Below are 19932 nucleotides of genomic sequence, written 5' to 3' on the forward strand. Positions count from 1 at the left end.
CATCTAAATTTTTTATATTACTTGGGAAAATTTTTTATCAATGTAAGGTATCATGCCTCCATCATTTTAATTGGCTAAATGTCACAGATAAATACTTTTGCCACAAAGTAAATCTAGAATATGTTGGATTCAAGGTAGTATGAGCTAATAGGCTTTTTTGTCTAACACTATTTTCTCTAGTATTGTTCACCATTTCTGATTTCCCCCCAAATACAATTATTGTTCTTTTTCTGATCATTTCAAATTTTCCTAATATTTTTTTCATTTTTTATAGCTGACTGCCTTCTCTTTCTACTCTCTGAATTGTTTTATCATATAGCTAAGTCTTTATTCCTTGGTATTCTATAGAGCAAGAAAAGAATACTGGTAATATAAATAGCAAAAACAAAGTACTTATTTTCCCTGGAATATAATAACGATTCCATAAAGCTTATATGGAATTTCTTTTCTAGATATTTTTCAAAAAAGAAAGTGATGTAAATATTTTGCATCCAAGAGCTATATTTGTTGAGATGTCTTACATATTGTATTTGCTATTTGCTAATAGCTATTGCTATTGTATTAGCAATACAATAAATATTATATTGCTAATGAAGTTGCAATCAAACTTGTAAACATTAATAGTCTTTAAAGCTAAATTAATTTTGGACAGATCCATTGCTTAACAAATTATGGCTAGAAACTCCCAGTAAAATGATTTGCTAAGCGACCTACATACTTCATTTTCCAACTTTGCATTTTAAATATATAGCAGTAAATGCTCATGATGTTTTGAGTAATCTTCCAAAAATGATATTATTGTTGAGCTATAACTAAGTAATTAAATTTGATTTGTATCTGCACTAGTTAATTAACCTTAACATTTTCCAGAACAGTCAAGCTAATGTTAGACCTTGAAACACCGAACAACATTTTCTATAATTATTACCAAGAAACAAGCATCATTAAAGAACAAACATTAGTAGCACTTCAAATTTTTGGATGTCACCTTCCTAACCACAAATCAAATTAGCATATTCTTCATTTATTTTTTATTAGCTGTTAACATTAGACAGAATTCCCTGTTGAAATTCAAGATTAGCTAGCATGGGTTTAGTATTTGTCATTGATTGTGTTTATACAAAAGCATGTGCTAATTGTTAATTATATCTGTCTAATGAGTGTTTGCATTGTAATTTTCAAATGTTTTGCTGAGAATAAATTTTATTTGAGACCACAAGCAGCACTTACCACTTAATGCTATTTTCCTAAAATATGGATTTTGATCTTTAAAAGGGTCAAGTTGAAATAATTCAACTCATTTATATAAAAATATGAATGAGGACAGACACGCTTATTTTATAAATTTAAATGACTTTTTCTACACTAAAACTGAGGTCAAAGATTAGGCATCTATCTTATTCTTGAAAATAAAAATCTGACTGCATTTTGATCTCCCTCCCTGATCAGATTGAACTCTACTTCTACCTTGGTTAATGACTTCTTAATTAGATATACTGTAAATCCAGGCTTTTCAAGGAATTGTTTTAAGCTACTGTGGAAAGCATCATAAATTCTGGTTTATGCATATCATTAAACAAACCAAAAAAAAAAAAAGATTTGAAAAACTATCTAATAAAACTGTTCAGTTCAGTTGTTCAGTGGTCTCTGACCCCCTGGACTGCAGCACGCCAGGCCTCCCTGTCCATCACCAACTACTGAGTCCACTCAAACTCATGTCCATTGAGTCAGTGATGCCATCCAGCCATCTCATCCTCTGTCCTCCCCTTTTCCTCCCACCTTCACTCTTTCCCAGAATCAGGGTCTTTTCAAATGAGTCAGTTCTTCGCATCAGGTGGTCCAAGTATTGGAGTTTCAGCTGTAGCATCAGTCCTTCCAATGAATATGCAGGACTGATCTCCTTTAGGATGGACTGGTTGGATCTCCTTGCAGTCCAAGGGACTCTCAAGAGTCTTCTCCAATACCACAGTTCAAAAGTATCAATTCTTTGGCACTCAGCTTTCTTTATAGTCCAACTCTCACATCCATACATGACTACTGGAAAAACCATAGCTTTTACTAGATGGGACTTTGTTGGCAAAGTAATGTCTCTGCTTTTTAATATGCTGTCTAGGTCATTCATAACTTTTCTTCCAAGGAACAAGCATCTTTGAATTTCATGGCTGCAGTCACCATCTACAGTGATTTTGGAGCCCCAAAAATAAAGTCAGCCACTGTTTCCACTTTTCCCCATCTATTTGCCATGAAATGATGGGACCAGATGCCATGATGTTAGTTTTCTGAATGTTGAGCTCTAAGCCAACTTTTTCACTCTCCTCTTTCACTTTCATCAAGAGGCTCTTTAGTTCTTCTTCACTTTCTGCCATAAGGGTAGTATCATCTGCATATGTGAGGTTATTGATATTTTTGACAATCTTGATTCCAGCTTGTACTTCATCCAGCCCAGCATTTCTCATGATGTACTCTGCATATAAGTTAAATAAGCACGGTGACAATATACAGCTTTGACGTACTCCTTTTCCTATTTGAAACCAGTCTGCTGTCCCATGTTCAGTTCTAACTGTTGCTTCTTGGCCTGAATTCAGATTTCTCAGGAGGCAGATCAGGTGGTCTGGTATTCCCATCTCTTTCAGAATTTTCCACAGCTGGTTGTGATCCACACAGTCAAAGGCTTTGGCATAGTCAATAAAGCAGAAGTATATGTTTTTCTGGAACTCTCTTGCTTTTTCGATGATCCAACGGATGTTGGCAATTTGATCTCTGGTTACTCTAGCTTTTCTAAATCCAGCTTAAACATCTGGAAGTTGTTCACATACTGTTGAAGATTGGCTTGGAGAATTTTGAGCATTAGTTTGCTAGTGTGTGAGATGAGTACAATTGTGTGGTAGTTTGAGCATTCTTTGTCACTGCCTTTTTTTGGGATTGTAATGAAAACTGACCTTTTCCAGTTCTGCGGCCACTGTTGAGTTTTCCAAATTTGCTGGCATATTGAGTGCATCACTTTCACAGCATCATCTTTTAGGATGTGAAATAGCTCAACTGAAATTCCATCACTGGACAGACCGGTGTTGACAAAGTAAAGTCTTTGCTTTTTAATATGCTGTCTAGGTTGTGGCAACCCACTCCAGTATTCTTGCCTGGAAAAATCCATGGACGGAGGAGCGTGATAGGCTACAGTCCATGGGGTCTCAAAGAGTCGAACACGACGGAGTGACTTTACTATATTGGTCATAACTTTTCTTCCAAGAAGCAAGTGTCTTTTAATTTCATGGCTGCAGTCACCATCTGCAGTAATTTTAAAGCTGAGGGGTATCCATAGTCCTATCCATGTATTTTAGGTTTTTGAGAACGTCATCTCTCAAGATTACCTTTGTAATTGGATGAAATATAAATTCATTTTAAAAGATAAAAACTAAGTTGTGTCTACATACTTCACCTAGACTACATGATGACAAACTCCTTTTAACTTGGATCTGACTGTATGGACCTGACGTTGGAAACAACTACCAGTGGAAAAACAATCCATTAAAAAAAAAAAACAATAGAATAAGGGATCTTTGATAATATTATGTTTTCCCAGATGCATTTTGTTTGAATCTTTGGTGCCTAGATTAAGGCTAAGTACCAGTCACCGCAACAAATTTATTCAAGCAATAGACCTATTAATTATCTTCAAACCTTGTCGGTAGTAAAACTCTATAACACTAAGATGAAAATTCCTTAAAATTTTAAAAAGAAGAAAAAAATGCAAGGATGTACTTTCATTAAACTTATAAATAACATGTTTTGTCATTACTAAAAGTTCATATTTCAACTTACCACATAAAAGATAGGAAGAATTTTACAGCACTATGAGAAGGCAATGGCACCCCACTCCAGTACTCTTGCCTGGAGAATCCCATGGATGAAGGAGCCTGGAAGGCTGCAGTCCATGGGGTCGCTGAGGGTCGGACGCGACTGAGCGACTTCACTTTCACTTTTCACTTTCATGCATTGGAGAAGGAAATGACAACAACCCACTCCAGTGTTATTGCCTGGAGAATCCCAGGGATGGGGGAGCCTGGTGGGCTGCCGTCTATGGGGTCGCACAGTCGGACATGACTGAAGTGACTTAGCAGCAGCAGGAATGGCTATTCATCTAGAATATTCCTAAGAACACATACTAGAGAAGGTGATGGCACCCCACTCCAGTACTCTTGCCTGAAAAATCCCATGGACGGAGGAGCCTGGTAGCTGCAGTCCATGGGGTCTCGAAGAATCGGACACGACTGAGCGATTTCCCTTTCACTTTTCATTTTCATGCATTGGAGGAGGAAATGGCAACCCACTCCAGTGTTCTTGCCTGAAGAATCCCAGGGACGGGGAGCCTGGTGGGCTGCCGTCTATGGGTCACACAGAGTTGGACACGACTGAAGTGACTTAGCAGCAGCAAGAACACATACACAGAAATGCTGATAATTCCACTGATTCTTACCAGTTTTCACAAGATATCTAAATTTCTAAAGCTGAAATTTGGCAATATTCCTTCCATAGCAAGAATTAAACCAATATAATGGCATAGGGTGAATGTTTGAAATAGAGCTTGACAGACTAAATTTTACCATCAAACCAGTCTCTTTTTTTCCTTCTTCTACTACACTCTGCCCAAAAGAAATTTATTTATGCTTTGGTAGAAGTCCTGGACACCAGATTAGACAGGGAAAGCTGCCTTTCAAACAAGTACAGAGCCATTATTCTCGAGAGAAAGCAATACTGCATTTTCTGAGAAAACATCCTAGGTAAAATGAGTAAACAAAACAAAATCCCAATTTGGTCATGTTCAAGAGCTACCCTTGTGAATTCATTGAATAACACTCAGTATTCCTTTAATAATATGCAATAGCACTTGTAATCCATGTAAAAGTTTATCTAATACAAGAGGGTTCAATAATTGAAATGATTATGAAATGTAATGAGCAAGAATTCCCAGCAAAGAAATAAAGTTTATGTACTAATGTGGGCAGGACCATAATCAACAGAGGCCTTTGGGAAAATCCGTCCTTGGGTGTGCAGGATATTCATTTCCTATTACCATCTTTCAGTAAAGTATCTGTCCCAAAAAAACATGTCTCACTAAGTGGGATGTTAACAGCATAAGAACCAATGTAAAACAGATATTGAGCAAAAGTTCTCCCCACACACACATCCAAGGAAGGTTATTACAGTCTCTCTTAGATTTCACTGTGACAGCACATGGATTGCCCATCTCTATAAATACAGTGTCAAAGACGTGAAAGACATTGGAAGGCTCTTTTAGGAAAATCTGTTTCCTCTGTACCCCCCTCCCCCATCCTTGTATTTATTTTCTCTACACTTATAGTAGAAGAAATTTCACCTTGAAGAGAACGCACCTGCCATGTCACATGCTATTAACAAGAGTTAACCATTTTGATAACAAACTATATTTTATATTGTTTATCCTGAAATTCCTAAGTTGTCAATGATCCCGTCAACATAATCATTCATTTGAATATTTTCAAATGAATGACTTAAAATGAATGTTTCACTGCAGATATTACAAACAGTTCCTTTTCTTCCATCCTTGCAGTTTGGATATTACTGACTGGGTCATATTTTCTGGTTTGCTTTTGGTGATTGCAGTGCCCCTGGCCTTAGGCAAGGAAGGAGGAAAAGCTCTCTAAACATCCTCTGCCAATGAAGGAATCATCACACAATCAGATATTCTGTGTTACAGTGTTGGCAAATGTCACTGTAAAGTGTCAATAGGAAAACTTAATTGTTTCCCACTTCTTTTCTCTGACCTGCTCCTTGTCATTTCAGACACTTAGAATTTTATTTCTCTCACCATCCCTATGCCAGCAGGGTAAAAGGGTTTGTTTAACCATGTTAGGTAAAATCAGACTAGAACTAAAAAAGAACTTTATGACTTTTCTCCATTGGCATCAAACTGAAAAGGCAGGATTGGTCATTAAGTTATAATTAAGCATTAGCATTTCAGCAGAAACATTAGACCATCACAAAAACAGTGTCAGAGAAAAGCAGCAAAAATCATTTCAGCGAACCCTGGTAGCCAGGAAATTATTTTTGGGCTTTCCCAAATTGACTTTTGCGATATTCCCTTTCTGTGTGTCTGTTATATGATCAAGACAGAATACAAGTTTTTCAACCGATCATTAAGTGCATAAATTTTGTCAGAAGACTCATTTCATCATGATCCATAAACGTACTTAAAAACTGTAAATGCATAAAAGTAAAAAGGAAAACACATTAGGATCTTGACAGATATAGTATATTGATCAGTGGCACATAAGCTAGAAGCTAGGATATTTTGGTATTTTGAAAGTGGTTCTGTATAGTTACCAATCCATTCTTTCTTCACCATTTAGTTTTTTAAAAACACACACATGTTCACACAACCACAGACACACTCAACCACACACATAGGTATAAAAAAAAAGAACTTACACAATTTCATCATTCTGGAACTCGAGCTCTCCGCATGTGTCCTCAAAGTCCTCCCCTCCACCTCTGGCGGTCCCCTCAATGGTCTTATAGGGAACGATAACATTTCCACGTGCTCCAGATGTTCTCAGAACTTTCACCTCCATGATGCCAATGCTCTCACTCACATGAGTCACCGGTTCCTCAAAAGTAAAGATGCCAGCATGGTCATCATCAAAAATAGTCACGGTGGCAGTGGAGGGGGATCCCAGGCAAGCAAGGGTAGAGACATGACTGGCTTCCAGGATGCCGTCTTCCGAGGCTTCCAAAGATACTTTGACGTTGCTGAGATGCACAAGGAAATTCTCATCCTCCTCAAAGATGTCATCATCAATGATGCCAACTCTGATTTCCTTCTGGGTCTCACCAGGCTTAAAGACCACAGTTCCTTCGGTAAATTCGTAATCAGATCCAGCATTGGCTGTGCCATCCTCTGTTCTGAAGTCAACAAACACAGTGTTGGTCAAATCACCACCTCTGCGGATAATGGTCAGGGCTACTGTGCCACAGTTCTCCAGACACTGATATGTCCCTTGTTCAAAGAAGATCTTACTGACAGGGTCATTTTCAGCCACTTCCGTGTTGACCTCATGCATGCTGACAGCTTTCCTGGCTTGGTCTGCTGCATGCCTCTTTAAAATGTTGCCCGCTCCGGTCATCAGGCGGGTAGCTTGAATACGGTAAAACGCTCGACTTTTTTGCTGCTGACTTAAGACTTGGTAATTGGCTAATTCTATTAATTGCTCTATTTCCTTCTCTGGATGCTTCTGCTTGAGTTCCTTCAGAATCCTAGCCATTTCTCGCCTGGCTTCTTCATCATCTTGGTCCCTCTCATCAACCTCCAGAACCAGGGCTCCATCTAAGAAACTGTCAACATGGGAATTGACCACTTTCCCATCCATTTCAATTTCTGTCTTGGAAGATGGCCTGTCTCCTTCGTGTTCAATAATCATTCCCCTCTGCTTGCCAGCCCGATACCTCTTGTAGACATACTTGTAAAACAGAAGCCTCCTGTCTGCCACCCAAGCAAACACAACGCAGATGGGGAAGAAGAAGAAAGTAAGCAAACCTTCCCAGACCTCCACGACCCCAGGGGAGCTGACAGACAAAATGATGTAAAGCCAGGTATAGGCAAAGATGCTCCATGCTGCTGTCACAAAGAACACACGCAGATGCTTGATCTTCCTTGTCTCCCCATCCGGGACGACATACACACAAAGGGCAATGATGATGAACATGTTGAATGCAGCACTCCCCACGATGGTGCTAGGACCAAGGTCTCCTGCAGTGAAGTTATGGCCACACACCTCGATTACTGAAAGGAGAATCTCTGGAGCTGAAGACCCCAGGGCCATCAAGGTCAGGTTGGACACTGTCTCATTCCAGATCCTCACAGTTGTCTTGGTGGTCTCTCCATTGGGTTTCTTTATGGTGATTTCTTTCTCTTGAGACGTGATGACTTCTATAGAGGACATGAACCGGTCAGCAATGATTGAGACTCCAAGAAACATGTAGACCATGGCCACAAAATACACAGTCGCTCTAGCAATTTTGTCTCCAAAGGAAGGGTCCTGGGGCTCCCAAATGGGTAAAATCACCCCCTTCTTACAGTAATAGGAGCCAGTACACTCGCCAGTCTCGTTGCCTTCTCCTTCCATTTCCGTCTCAGCACTTATATGGTCCACATGGGAAAACAAGAGAGCCACCATGGCTATCACGTGAAATCCCATCGACAAGGTGGGTGACAGCCTGAACTGCAGCATGCTGGGCAATGGCAGAGTTCCAACTGTCCCAACCTACTGGGGAGAATAAGAAAGGGGGGGAGGGTGGGGGAAAAATCACATCATTAGATCCAGACCCAAAGCACTCGAGTGACCCAATTGTTTATTACATTTACCAATGACTTGTTTATATTTGACTATCACAACATCTACGGTGAATCATGGCTCTAAGAATCCATCTGTGATAAAGCAATCCTTGGTAATGTTTACAGCCCAATCTCTCCACTTGTGGATTTTCTACATGTAGTCCCATTTACTGAGCAATGAGCAATGTACACAGCTGACTTACTGGAAGAAAACGTTCAATTATATCCTTGGCTTGTTGAACACACATGCATGCACGCTGACAGCCAATGAGGAAAAGCACAGAGTTTTGACGCATTAAATAATTTTCTCCTTGTTGCTAAGGCAGATTTTCTTTTAAACTGTGGTTAACACAGTCAACCTTCCAAAAACTGTTTCATTGCCAAAATCACCTTAAGAGTGATGCTATGAAGTTTAGACTCTAAAAATCCTACAAATGCATGACCTGGTAACGATCTTAAATTCTGGGGCACAGTTTACAGTTTACATATTTAATGCAATTGTGTCCTATGGCTCATGAGGGTCACTTGGACTGCAAAATCAAACCAGTCAATTCTAAATGAAATCAACCCTGAATATTCACTGGAAGGACTGATGCTGAAGCACCAATTCTTTGGTCACCTGATGTGAAGAGCTGACTTATTGGAAAAGACCCTGATGCTGGGAAAGACTGAAGACAAAAGGAGAAGAGTGCAATAGAGGATGAGATGGTTGGATGGCATCATCAACTCAATGGACATGAATCTGAGCAAACACTGAGAAATAGTGGACAGGGAAGCCTAGCATGCTACAGTCCATAGGGTTGCAAAGAGTCAGACATAACTTAGCAACTGAACAACAACAAATCTATGGATCTTAGAACCACAGAGAAATCTTCCAGCTTGCCTGCAATCAAAGCTCAGTGGTATTTGCACTTGAAGGGAAAAAAGATCTGTTGTAAGGCAATGTTTCCACACGATAAGTATAGTTTTTAAGAGCATGTTTTGATGACAGCACATTTCCTCCTAATTTTCAGCAACACCAGGTCTTCTGATGCATTAGCAGCTGGGCATCTGGTTCTTCAAGCGCTGCTCTTCATAGCTGTGTACAGATCTCATTCTAGAATCTGCAGGCTGCCCATGGCAGGAAAGGGAGATAAGCAGGCCCAGGTCTGTGCGTGTGTCTTGCCCAGGTCTTGCCTGACAGGCTGTGAAATCAGTGTTACCAGCCATAAAATGTTCCTTCTCTGTGTCAATGTCAGAATTTTCATGGTCATTCTAAAATACACATCAGTTCTATAGAGGACTCAAGTGACCTAAAAATACAGGGGCAATAATTCCAACTAAATTAGCCCAGGTGGCAAAATGACAGTGACCAAAAGTGCCTATGGGATTAAAGGGCTGTAGGAAACTGGGGATATGGCAACAGCATCACTGGTGGGAATCCAGGTTCATGGTGGCTCCACCTACCACTCTGCTCAGGTAACCAAGGTTTGTGCCTCTCCGTGACCTTGTATCACCTCAGATTCCAGGGTTTTGGTGAATGGGGTGGGGGACAATGAAGCAAAGAAGGATCTGCTGCAAGTCAGGGTGACTCTGGTCTGGAAAGCCAGTTATAACATCCAATGACACAGGGATAAGAAGGGTCCTGAGTCAGGTTTTAGTCCTGTGGCCTGACATAAAGGTAGAGCTGGGTTAGACCCCTTCATGGCCTCAGGCTAAGTCACCCCCACATTTGCCTACACTCTCTGCCCTAGGCTTACTGCTGATGGCTTATATTGAAAACTGCACCAGGGCCCAGGAGAAGCCCTACCTGGCCCAGCACATTCTGGCATCACCTAAAGCACCCTCCCCCCCCCCTTTTTTTTTTAAAGCTCATCGCTACAGGGAGATAGCTTTGACATTTTCCTCACACTAAAGAAGACGCAGCAGAGGGCTGTGGTGGTCAGACCCCATTCTAAGTAAAAGGTGGAAAAATAGAAGAAACATATTTTCAAAATATGCAGTTCATGGTCAGTGTATCTACTTGTCCAGTCATGACTTGGCTTGAGTGGGTTGTAGGATCTCTTCTTAAAACAAGGTAACTCTGAACCATCCCTGTAAGAACAGTGGCAGATCTAGTTCTAACTCCCTTGCAGCAATTTATTCCACAGATTTATGAGAGCTGCCCAGACAAATTTTAGGACATGATGGGCTCTCTTCTAGGTCCTGAGAATTCATCAGTGAATTTGTTTTAAAGTCTCTGTCTTTGCAGACCTTATATTCTAACGGGGAGGAAACAAACAAATATAAATGTCAGGTGGTAACAAGCAGTGTAATGGTGGCGGGTAGGGAGCAATTTCAAGAGGACGGGAAGTCTGTATGTTATGGTGTCTGTGCCAGGTTGTATGTGTCAGTATGCGCGCACACATGGAATGCAGGATTTTATAATGGACAGTTTAAGGAAGGCCTCTCTGATAAGGCGCCATTTGAGCAAAGTCCTGAAGGAAGAAGAGGCCCAAGCTTTGTGGATACTTGCAGGAAGAGAATTTCAAGTTAGGTACAAAGACCTTGATGAGAATTGTGCTTTGCATAGTCTAGGGACCAGGAAGAAACCTGTGTGGCCTGTGTGGTGACAGAGAAGTGATGGAAAGAAGCAGGGCTCAGGAGCTGGGAACTCAGTAGGGACAGATCATGAGGGCCACTGAGGCCACTGTAAGACATTGGCATTGACTGTGAGGGATTTGGGAATCACAGGGAGATTCCAATCATAAGTGTGAGATGAGCTGATTTATCTTTTAAAATAATCTCTCTGCTGGTTCACTGAAGAACAGACTATAAAGACAAGAGGAGAAAAAAGGAAGCCTGCACTTGCCTATTATTTAAAAAAAAAAAAAGTCTGATCAAGGCAATGATCCCAATGCCTTGCAGGTATATAAAATGATATAGTAAAGATCTAAAGTTTAAAAAAGAGAAATAAACATTTGCAGTGATCCTTTTGGAAGATTTGCAACTTAAAACATTTTGGTAACCTGTAAGGATCAGAAAGGTTAAGAATTTGCTCAGAAGGAACAGTACAGAACACACAGAGCCTACCCAAACAGACACAAAGTTGCTCCTGTCTCCAGGGTGGATAGAATGAACCACTCCCTTGAAATTGCTGCCAAAGCTCATCATTCCATTCCTCACATCTCAGCCAAAACAAACCTCCCAAAATGCAGATCACACTCTCTCACTCCCCTTAAAACTCTTCATGGCCTACTGCCCTGAAGACAAATGCAAACCCCCTCAATAGGCTATTTAGACCTTTCAGGATCTGGCCTTTGAGTTCTAAAATATGGGAATTCTCTCAATTTCCTGAACAGGACGGCACTTTCTTACCTCCAGGTCTTTGCATATTGTGCTTTCTGTGCCCTGAACTATTTTCCTTCTTTGAAGCACATTTCAAAATGACACCACAGCAAATCACAAATCACAGCTGACTGCCTGAGATGGTAATCCCAGGCTCCATTATTGAACACTGTCCCAGACACCATGGTAAATTTTTTACATCTATCTATATCTAATTATTATATCTAATACTTCCAGGAACCAGTACTGCCCTGTTATACAACTCCTAATGTTGCCATTTCCATTAGAGTCTGTGTGAATAGCACCCCTAACAATATACCGTAAGCCTGTTTGTAGGTGGAAAGACTGAGGTTCAGACAGGTTACATCCTTGCTGAAAGTCAGACAGTAACTAAGATTCAAAGCCCGGTCTGTCTGAAACTGATGTAATCCCCTGCTCTATTCTACCACACCTGAGAGTGCATATAGTGACCTTTTGAGAACGATTAGATTTGGGCTTAGACTAGCTCAGTGGAAAACCTCTTGGCTTCTATGTGGGGATAGGTAGCAAAAGTCCCATGAAAGGTTTCCAACAAGCCTAGTTTTATCTTATGGATGGCAGACTGACATGGACACATATCTGCAGCTGGGAGGTAACCTGTGGGCTGGAATGTTCCTGGAGACAACTGGCTCCCACTCTCCTGCCTTTTAGCAATTACCTGACAACCTCTTCTGCAAATACTCTCAGGGCAATCTCTTCAGTCTTCCAAGTAGAAGCCCTGCCCCAACCAACATCTCCCAATATGCTGCCAGCCAAAAGGGTATCAATGTCTCAGGGTGGACAGAGCAGTAAAAAAAAAAAAAAAAAAAAAACCATCATCGGTATTACATAAAAAGGAAGGGGACTTCTGAGGTTAACTCAAAAATGTCACAATTATATTCAAAAGATGGTTTCACAGTAGTCTAATTTGTGAGGTCAGTGGACCAAAAAACACTGCTATAGCTTATTGGTCATGAAGCAACTGGAAAGAACTCTCTGGACTTCAGTTTCTTTCTTTATTAAATTAACACCAAATCTAAATGCTTGTGAGGATATGGAGTTTCTTTACCACTGAGCCACCAGTGAAGCCCTGAGGATGTGGGTTAGGTGTCATCAAAAAATGAGTCCTGCTTCATTTTTTCCCCTCCATGTTTTGTCTCAATTCTGATGCCTCAGATGCAAACAGATCTGACTCTCGCCACTGTCTCCTCAAATATTTATTTCTATGAAAATTAAGCAGCAAATAGTAGCTGTTGATGTATTAGTCTGCTGCCTGACCTTCTAATCTTTCACCCTGATCTACTGAACTCTGAACAAGAGGTAGTCTGATCTTCACAGTGGTTTCAGAAAGCCCTTACATCCAGGGCCAGTTCTTACTTAGGAATGTTCATTACATCATCCAAATGAGCCTTCAGCACAGTAGCAAGAATACTCACATTATCTTCTGCTCACTATTTATTTTAAAACAAACCAAAGAGCCCCAGCACCTATAGATGACAGACCTGAACGTCACGGACAAAGGACGGTGAACAGGTATCACACTGAGTGAGCCCACCCCTCTATGGCAAAGGGACAGGTCACAGAAATGGATGCATGTACTCGCCAGACAGATCTTCATCAAACTGCCACAGCAGAGGTTCAAGGAGTAGTTAGGTAGCACAGCAGTGGGAGCTTTAGTGGTTCTGACTGCAAGGAGAACCAGCTCAGAGAGGAAACACCTCTGGCATTCTCACCAGTTCTGTGCTTGAGGTGGCCTAGTCTCATTCTGCTGATCAGCAGCTGGGGTTTTTCCAAGGAACTCCTTGACTCTCCATCAAGACCTGGAATCCCCACCTCTGTAATTCTTGCTGACTGAAAGCCTCAAAACTAAGCAATGAATCTGTTTCTAAGGCAACAGTAAAGCAACCACGAATTCTCATCCACTACAAATGCAAGCACTTCCAAATGCTTCTAGACAAAGATGATGCCAGAGGATGCCCTTCTTTATCTGATCATCCACTGAGGGTGCCAGTTACCGTTCTGGCCCCCACCCTCAGGCCATCAGGCCATGGCCACACTTCACCAAGGAGCTCCTTCGGTGCCCACAGCAACTCTCTGCTATTACTTTATTTTTTCCCCAAAGAGAGAGTTTCTACTTTTCTTCCTAAAAAATGAGGACAGGTCCTCTGGGAGACAAGCAGTTAGACATCACGTAAGGGGCTCAAGCCCCCTGCCCAGACTTAAAAGACTACAGGGGCCCTGTCCCATGTCAGAAAACACCCTCTTCATTCATCAAAGGTAGCAGCTGGGGTGATGGTCAGGCAACGTGGCCAAAAAGGAAAGATGACTTCAGAATTTAGGATAATAAAAATGTTACTGAAAAGTCATGAGACCCTTTTCCCCTTATTTTGTTTTTCTATATAGAACTTATTACTTTTTATTGAATTATGGTTGATGTCCAATGCTGTGTTTATTTCTGCTACACAGAAAAGTGATTTGGTTATACACATACATGCATTCTTTTTTATATTATTTTCCATTATGGTTTATCCCAGAATATTGAATGTAGTTCCGCATGCTATACAGTAGGACCTTGCTGTTTATCTATTCTATATGTAACAGTCTGTATCTCCTAATTTCAAATTTTCAATCTCTCCCCCAATTCCTCCCCCCTTGGGAACCACAAGTCTGTTCTCTATCTCTGTAAATCTCAGAACTTACTACTTTTTATACATTATGTACTTTATTTAACAGTTCTGCTTATTCTCTCTCTCTCTCATAGATGTCAACTCTGTAAGGGTAGGGATTTCTGTCTCTTTTGTTCACCCAGTTCCTCGAGCATACCCTGCTACATGGAAGATGCATGGCACCTGCTTTTATTAAATGAATAAAATACTTCTCAATTGGCCTTGTGCTGATTCATCAAATCTCTGATGTGGAATCAGAATCCAGGTGCTGGACCTAGACATATGCATTTAGAAATGTCCCCTAGGTAAGATGGATACCCCTAAAGTGACCAAAGGCCGGTATCAGACTGAAAAGCCACAATCAATATGCTGTAGGAGAAGAATGAAGAACGGCAACACCTTTTCGTTTGTTTTCACTACAGAGATTAACAATACTGTTCTTTCCTAGCAAAGAGCTCCTTACTGAGGTACTTCATGCAAAATAACCTTCTCATGCTGCCCCTCCTTTCCACCTGAATAAATGTCTGTAGTTTACATCACCTCATCCAGAGATTTTCACCTTTCCCTTGCCCATCTCCTGCCGCCCCACCCCCAAGGAAGGCTTTTGTAAGCACTCCCATTCATCACGTGACAAGGAAAGATGATCCATTTAGGGGATCATCAGCTAAAATCTGAGGTCGGAAATCCCTCCAAAGGCATGCAAAAATCTCAAGGTTTTTCCATTCAGTCAGGAGAAAAAAAAAATGGTTAATGAAATCCTAGCAGTGAACAACCAAAAACTAAAATAAAAAAAGGCAATACAAAAAGCTGCAGAGAATGATACCAAATTTTAGCCCAACAAGTAACTTAATACTTAGCTCTAATGACAATAAATCATTTTTTAAAAATAATCTCAACACTGCCCACAAATGTATAGTCTTGGGGTCAAAACATGTTTATCTTTTGATTTTTTAACTGGTAAGTAATCCAAAGAAATGGGAAAACAACACATTCATTCACAAGTTTGCCAAGCTTCTCTTAGCCACTCATATGTGCCAGATACTGTGTTTTAAAGACATATAAGATGATATTCCCCAAAGAAGCTCACATTCTAGTAAGTCATTACAAGAGACAAGGAGTGAGTCTTGCTTTCCAGAAGACAGAACTCTTCCATAACTAGGGAATCATGGAAGAGGAGAGACTTTTCAGGCATTCAGACAGTAAGACCATGACCACACCTGGATGCCCTCAAAGTGGACCACCTCATTTCCAGGTTAACATACCTGGGGTCTTGGGGTCATACAAGTGGGCTTCTAGAAACCTCCAACTGCTCCATCTACAGTCTTGCAACCAAAAGATTTCAAATGTAGTGAACTCCCAGAAGGGAGCCTCAGATCATCTCTTCCAAGAAGCTTTCAGGGGTCTCATGTTGGACAATAGCAACTATTTCAGGTACCATCCACCCTGAAAAGAGCAACCTTTCCTGATGTTTGACCTTACACTGAAAAAAAATGAGGTCATATGTGTGCATTTATTTCTGGGTCACCAAAAAAGATCTCCTACCTAAAAATATTTCCCACACTAGCTTGTTGACATTATGCCTTCAGACATTTGAGTGAAGTATAACCCTCCTGGTATTCCTAGTTCTAGAGAGCAGACCACTTATTTGTTCTCAAGCATTGATTGAACGGCTTCTAGTGCAAAGCACAGACCAAACACTGTGGGGATTACAAAGAGGACTGATTCCTGGTCCCTGTTCCTGATAAATTTATAGTCTTCAAGTGGTATTTACTCAAATGACCATGAATAGGAGAAAGAAGATGGAAAATTCCATAAAAGGAAGGGACTGGAAAAAACAACAGAAGCCAGAGACAGTAAGGGCATTTCAGAAGGAAGCAATGATGTGACTAAAGGCATAGAACAATACTTCTTCAACTTCACTTCACCTAAGGATCTTCTGGAAAATTCATGAAAGTGAAGATAACTGGACCCTATTATTGGGTATACAGTAGATCTAAAGAAAACAGTGTAAGTGTTAATTGCTCAGTCGCATTCAATTCTTTGTGACCCCATGGACTGTAGCCTGCCAGGCTCCCCTATCTGTGGAATTCTCCAGGCAAGAATACTGGGGTGGGCAGTCATTCCCTTCTCAAGGGATTCTTCCTGACCCAGGGATTAAACCCGGGTCTCCTATATTCCAGGCAAATTCTTTACCTGCTGAGCCACGAGGAAAGCCCTGTAGCTCTAAAGAGGAAACCTCAAATTTGAATTTTAAGAAGCATCGTAGGTGATTCTGATGTAGGTGGTCTTGGCACTGGTAGGACGGGTAGCAATGCATAAAAGGCAGAACTGGGTAGGAAGGCAGAACTAGCTTGAAGGGCATCAGCATGTTTAGCAAACACAGACTAGAGAGGAAAAGGACTTAAACAAAGTCCTTGATGTAAGATGGTGCTTACATATTAGAAGATAACATTTGTTGTAATATCAGTATGATGCTGATGTGAAATAGTATATCAGATGGGCTCTCATCACAAACTGGGACTCCAGACAGCACTAAAATAATGAAGTCCCAGGATTTCCCTCAGGACTTCCCTGGAAGTCCAGTGGATAAGATTCCATGCTTCCAATGCAGGGGGCACAGGTTCAATCCCTGGTTGGGGAACTAGGATCCCACATACTATGTAGCATGGCCAAAAAATAAAAATGGTGAGTGTGTAGGGGAGGGAAGAGAGAAGAGGGCAGAGAAAAATGGACCCTAATTGGAGATTACAAGGGTCCTCCAAAGAGGAGATTAAATCATTGAGAGTAACATACATACTTCATAATTTTGGCAAGGGCTTGCTCTGCTTTCCTCAAAGAGAAACAGCTAAGGATAGCTAGGAACCTACATAGACACAGGGCAAAGGAGCAAATCCATGGAAATCTTCAGTTCGGTTCAGTTGCTCAGTCATGTCCAGCTCTTTGCAACTCCACAGACTGCAGCACGGCAGGCCTCCCTGTCCATCACCAACTCCGAGACCACTCAAACTCGTGTCCATGGAGTCGGTGATGCCATCCGACCATCTCATCCTCTGTCGTCCCCTTCTTCTCCTGCCTTCAATCTTTCCCCGCATCAGGGTCTTTTCAAATGAGTCAGTTCTTCACAGCAGGTGGCCAAAGGATTGGAGTTTCAGCTTCAGTATCAGTCCTTCCAATGAATATTCAAGACTGATTTCCTTTAGGATGGACTTCAGGTTGGATCTCCTTGCAGTCCAAGGGACTCTCAAGAGTCTTCTCCAACACCACAGTTCAAGAGCATCAATTCATCGGCACTCAGCTTCCTTTATAGTCCAACTCTCACATCCAAACATGAATACTGGAAAAACCATAGCCTTAACTGGATGGACCTTTTTTGGCAAAGTAATGTCTCTGCTTTCTAATATACTGTCTAGGTTGCATAACTTTTCTTTCATGGAGCAAGTATCTTTTAATTTCATGGCTGCAGTCACCATCTGCAGTGATTTTGGGAGCCCAAAAAATAGTCTGCCACTGTTTCCACTGTTTCTCCATCTATTTGCCATGAAGTGATGGGACCGGATGCCATGATCTTTGTTTTCTGAATGTTGAGCTTTAAGCCAACTTTTTCACTCTCCACTTTCACTTTCATCAAGAGGTTCTTTAGTTCTTCTTCACTTTCTGCCATAAGGGTGGTGCCATATGCATATCTGAGGTTATTGATATTTCTCCCAGCAATCTCAACTCCAGCTTGTGCTTCATCCAGCCCAGCGTTTCTCATGATGTACTCTGCATAAAAGTTAAATAAGCATGGTGACAATATACAGCCTTAACATACTCTTCTTCCTATTTGGAACCAGTCTGTTGTTCCATGTCCAGTTCTAACTGTTGCTTCCTGACCTGCATACATATTTCTCTAGAGGCAGGTCAGGTGGTCTGGTATTCCCATCTCTTTCAGAATTTTCCACAGTTGGTTGTGATCTACACAGTCAAATGCTTTGGCATAGTCAATAAAGCAAAAGTAGATGTTTTTCTGGAACTTTCTTGCTTTTTCAATGCTCCAGCAGATGTTGGCAATTTGATCTCTGTTTCTTCTGGTTTCTAAAACCAGCTTGAACATCTGGAAGTTCACGATTCATGTATTATTGAAGCCTGGCTTGGAGCATTTTGAGCATTACTTTACTAGTGTGTGAGATGAGTGCAATTGTGCAGTAGTTTGAGCATTCTTTGGCATTGCCTTTCTTTGGGATTGGGATGAAAACTGATCTTTTCCAGTCCTGTGGCCACTGCCAAGTTTTCCAAATTTGCTGGCATATTGAGTGCAGCACTTTCACAGCATCATCTTTCAGGATTTGAAATAGCTCAACTGGAATTCCATCACCTCCACTAGCTTTGTTCGTAGTGATGTTTCCTAAGGCCCCCTTGACTTCACATTCCAGGATGTCTGGCTCTAGGTGAGTGATCACACCATGGTGATTATCTGGGCTGTGTAGATCTTTTTTGTATAGTTCCTCTGTGTGTTCTTGCCACCTCTTCTTAATATCTTTTGCTTCTCTGGGAGTCTTCAGAGACCTTTCAATCAGGTTCCATTCACAAGCTCTGAACAGACGTCAACAATACGCAGAAACATAAAACCCAAACTGGACCTCCTAGGTGGTGAGGAAAGTTGTGCTCTTTAAATGAGAGGTGTGTATGGAGCCTCACCATGTTCCCTTCAACTCAAGAGTAAATCTTTGAAGTCACTCTTCTGGCTTTGTAGTCTGTCTCTTGGGACTGGGGATGTTTAATACAGAATTCAGTTTCACGCCATGCAGTAGGAACATGTACAACACCGTAAAAAGAAAATCTTTTTAACAAAAAAATTTCTGGTTATGTGAGCAAGCTGGTGAATTTCATCAGCTTTTTTCCCTGAGTCATTAAGCTTCATCTTCAAGTAGATTGTTTTTCGGGGATGGGAATTTATCAATTGAAAGTTTGTAGGTCTTTCAAATTTTCGTGCAATGTCACAAAGCACAATCCTTTAAAGAATAAGATGCCCTTGAGGAGAACAGAAATAGAAAGTAAAAAGAAATAATTTTTTCAAAGCCCCCCAGGTTGGGGGCTTTCCTGGTAGTTCAGTAGTAAAGAATCTGCCTGCCAATGCAAGAGACACGGGTTCAATCCCTAAGCCGAGAGGATCCCACGTGCCACAGTGCAACTAAGCCACTGCACCACAACTACTAAACATGTGCTCTGGAGCCTGGGAGCCACAACTGCTGAGCCCATGTGCTGCAACTTCTGAAGCCTGCGTGCCCTAGAGCCCATGATCAGCAACAAGAGAAGCTACCGCAACGATAAGCCCATGCGCCACATGTAGAGTAGTCCCCTGCTCACCATAACTAGACAAAAGCCCCAACAAGGACTCAGCACAGCCAAAAATAAACATTTTTTTAAAAAATTCAAGTTGATTGATGCTCAGACAATAGTGACTCTTCATCAACATTCTATGTTCTAATTTTCTAAAGTTCCTGACAATAGATGCAGTGACATAGCTCTGAGTGTAAATATAACAAATCCATTCTTTTTTAATGGAAGCAGCTTAGAAAGGAACTAACCAAATTT

General features: G+C 41.1%; 1 protein-coding gene across 16 annotated transcripts in view; it reads right to left on the reverse strand.

Annotated features, from left to right (window-relative positions):
* The window catches only part of SLC8A1 (solute carrier family 8 member A1), a 447518-nt gene that overhangs the window by 348923 nt on the left and 78663 nt on the right, over positions 1-19932 (reverse strand). For 12 of the 16 annotated variants that reach the window (XM_061432164.1, XM_061432177.1, XM_061432166.1 and 9 more), the window contains one exon: positions 6466-8297. In XM_061432164.1, coding sequence (XP_061288148.1) covers positions 6466-8297 — 1832 coding nt within the window. Of the gene's footprint in view, positions 1-6465; positions 8301-19932 lie in introns of all 16 variants that reach the window. The other 4 variants (XM_061432168.1, XM_061432170.1, XM_061432173.1 and 1 more) reach the window with 1 other exon arrangement.

Source organism: Bos javanicus, chromosome 11 (genome assembly GCF_032452875.1).
Source record: "Bos javanicus breed banteng chromosome 11, ARS-OSU_banteng_1.0, whole genome shotgun sequence".
Taxonomy (NCBI): Eukaryota; Metazoa; Chordata; class Mammalia; order Artiodactyla; family Bovidae; genus Bos; species Bos javanicus.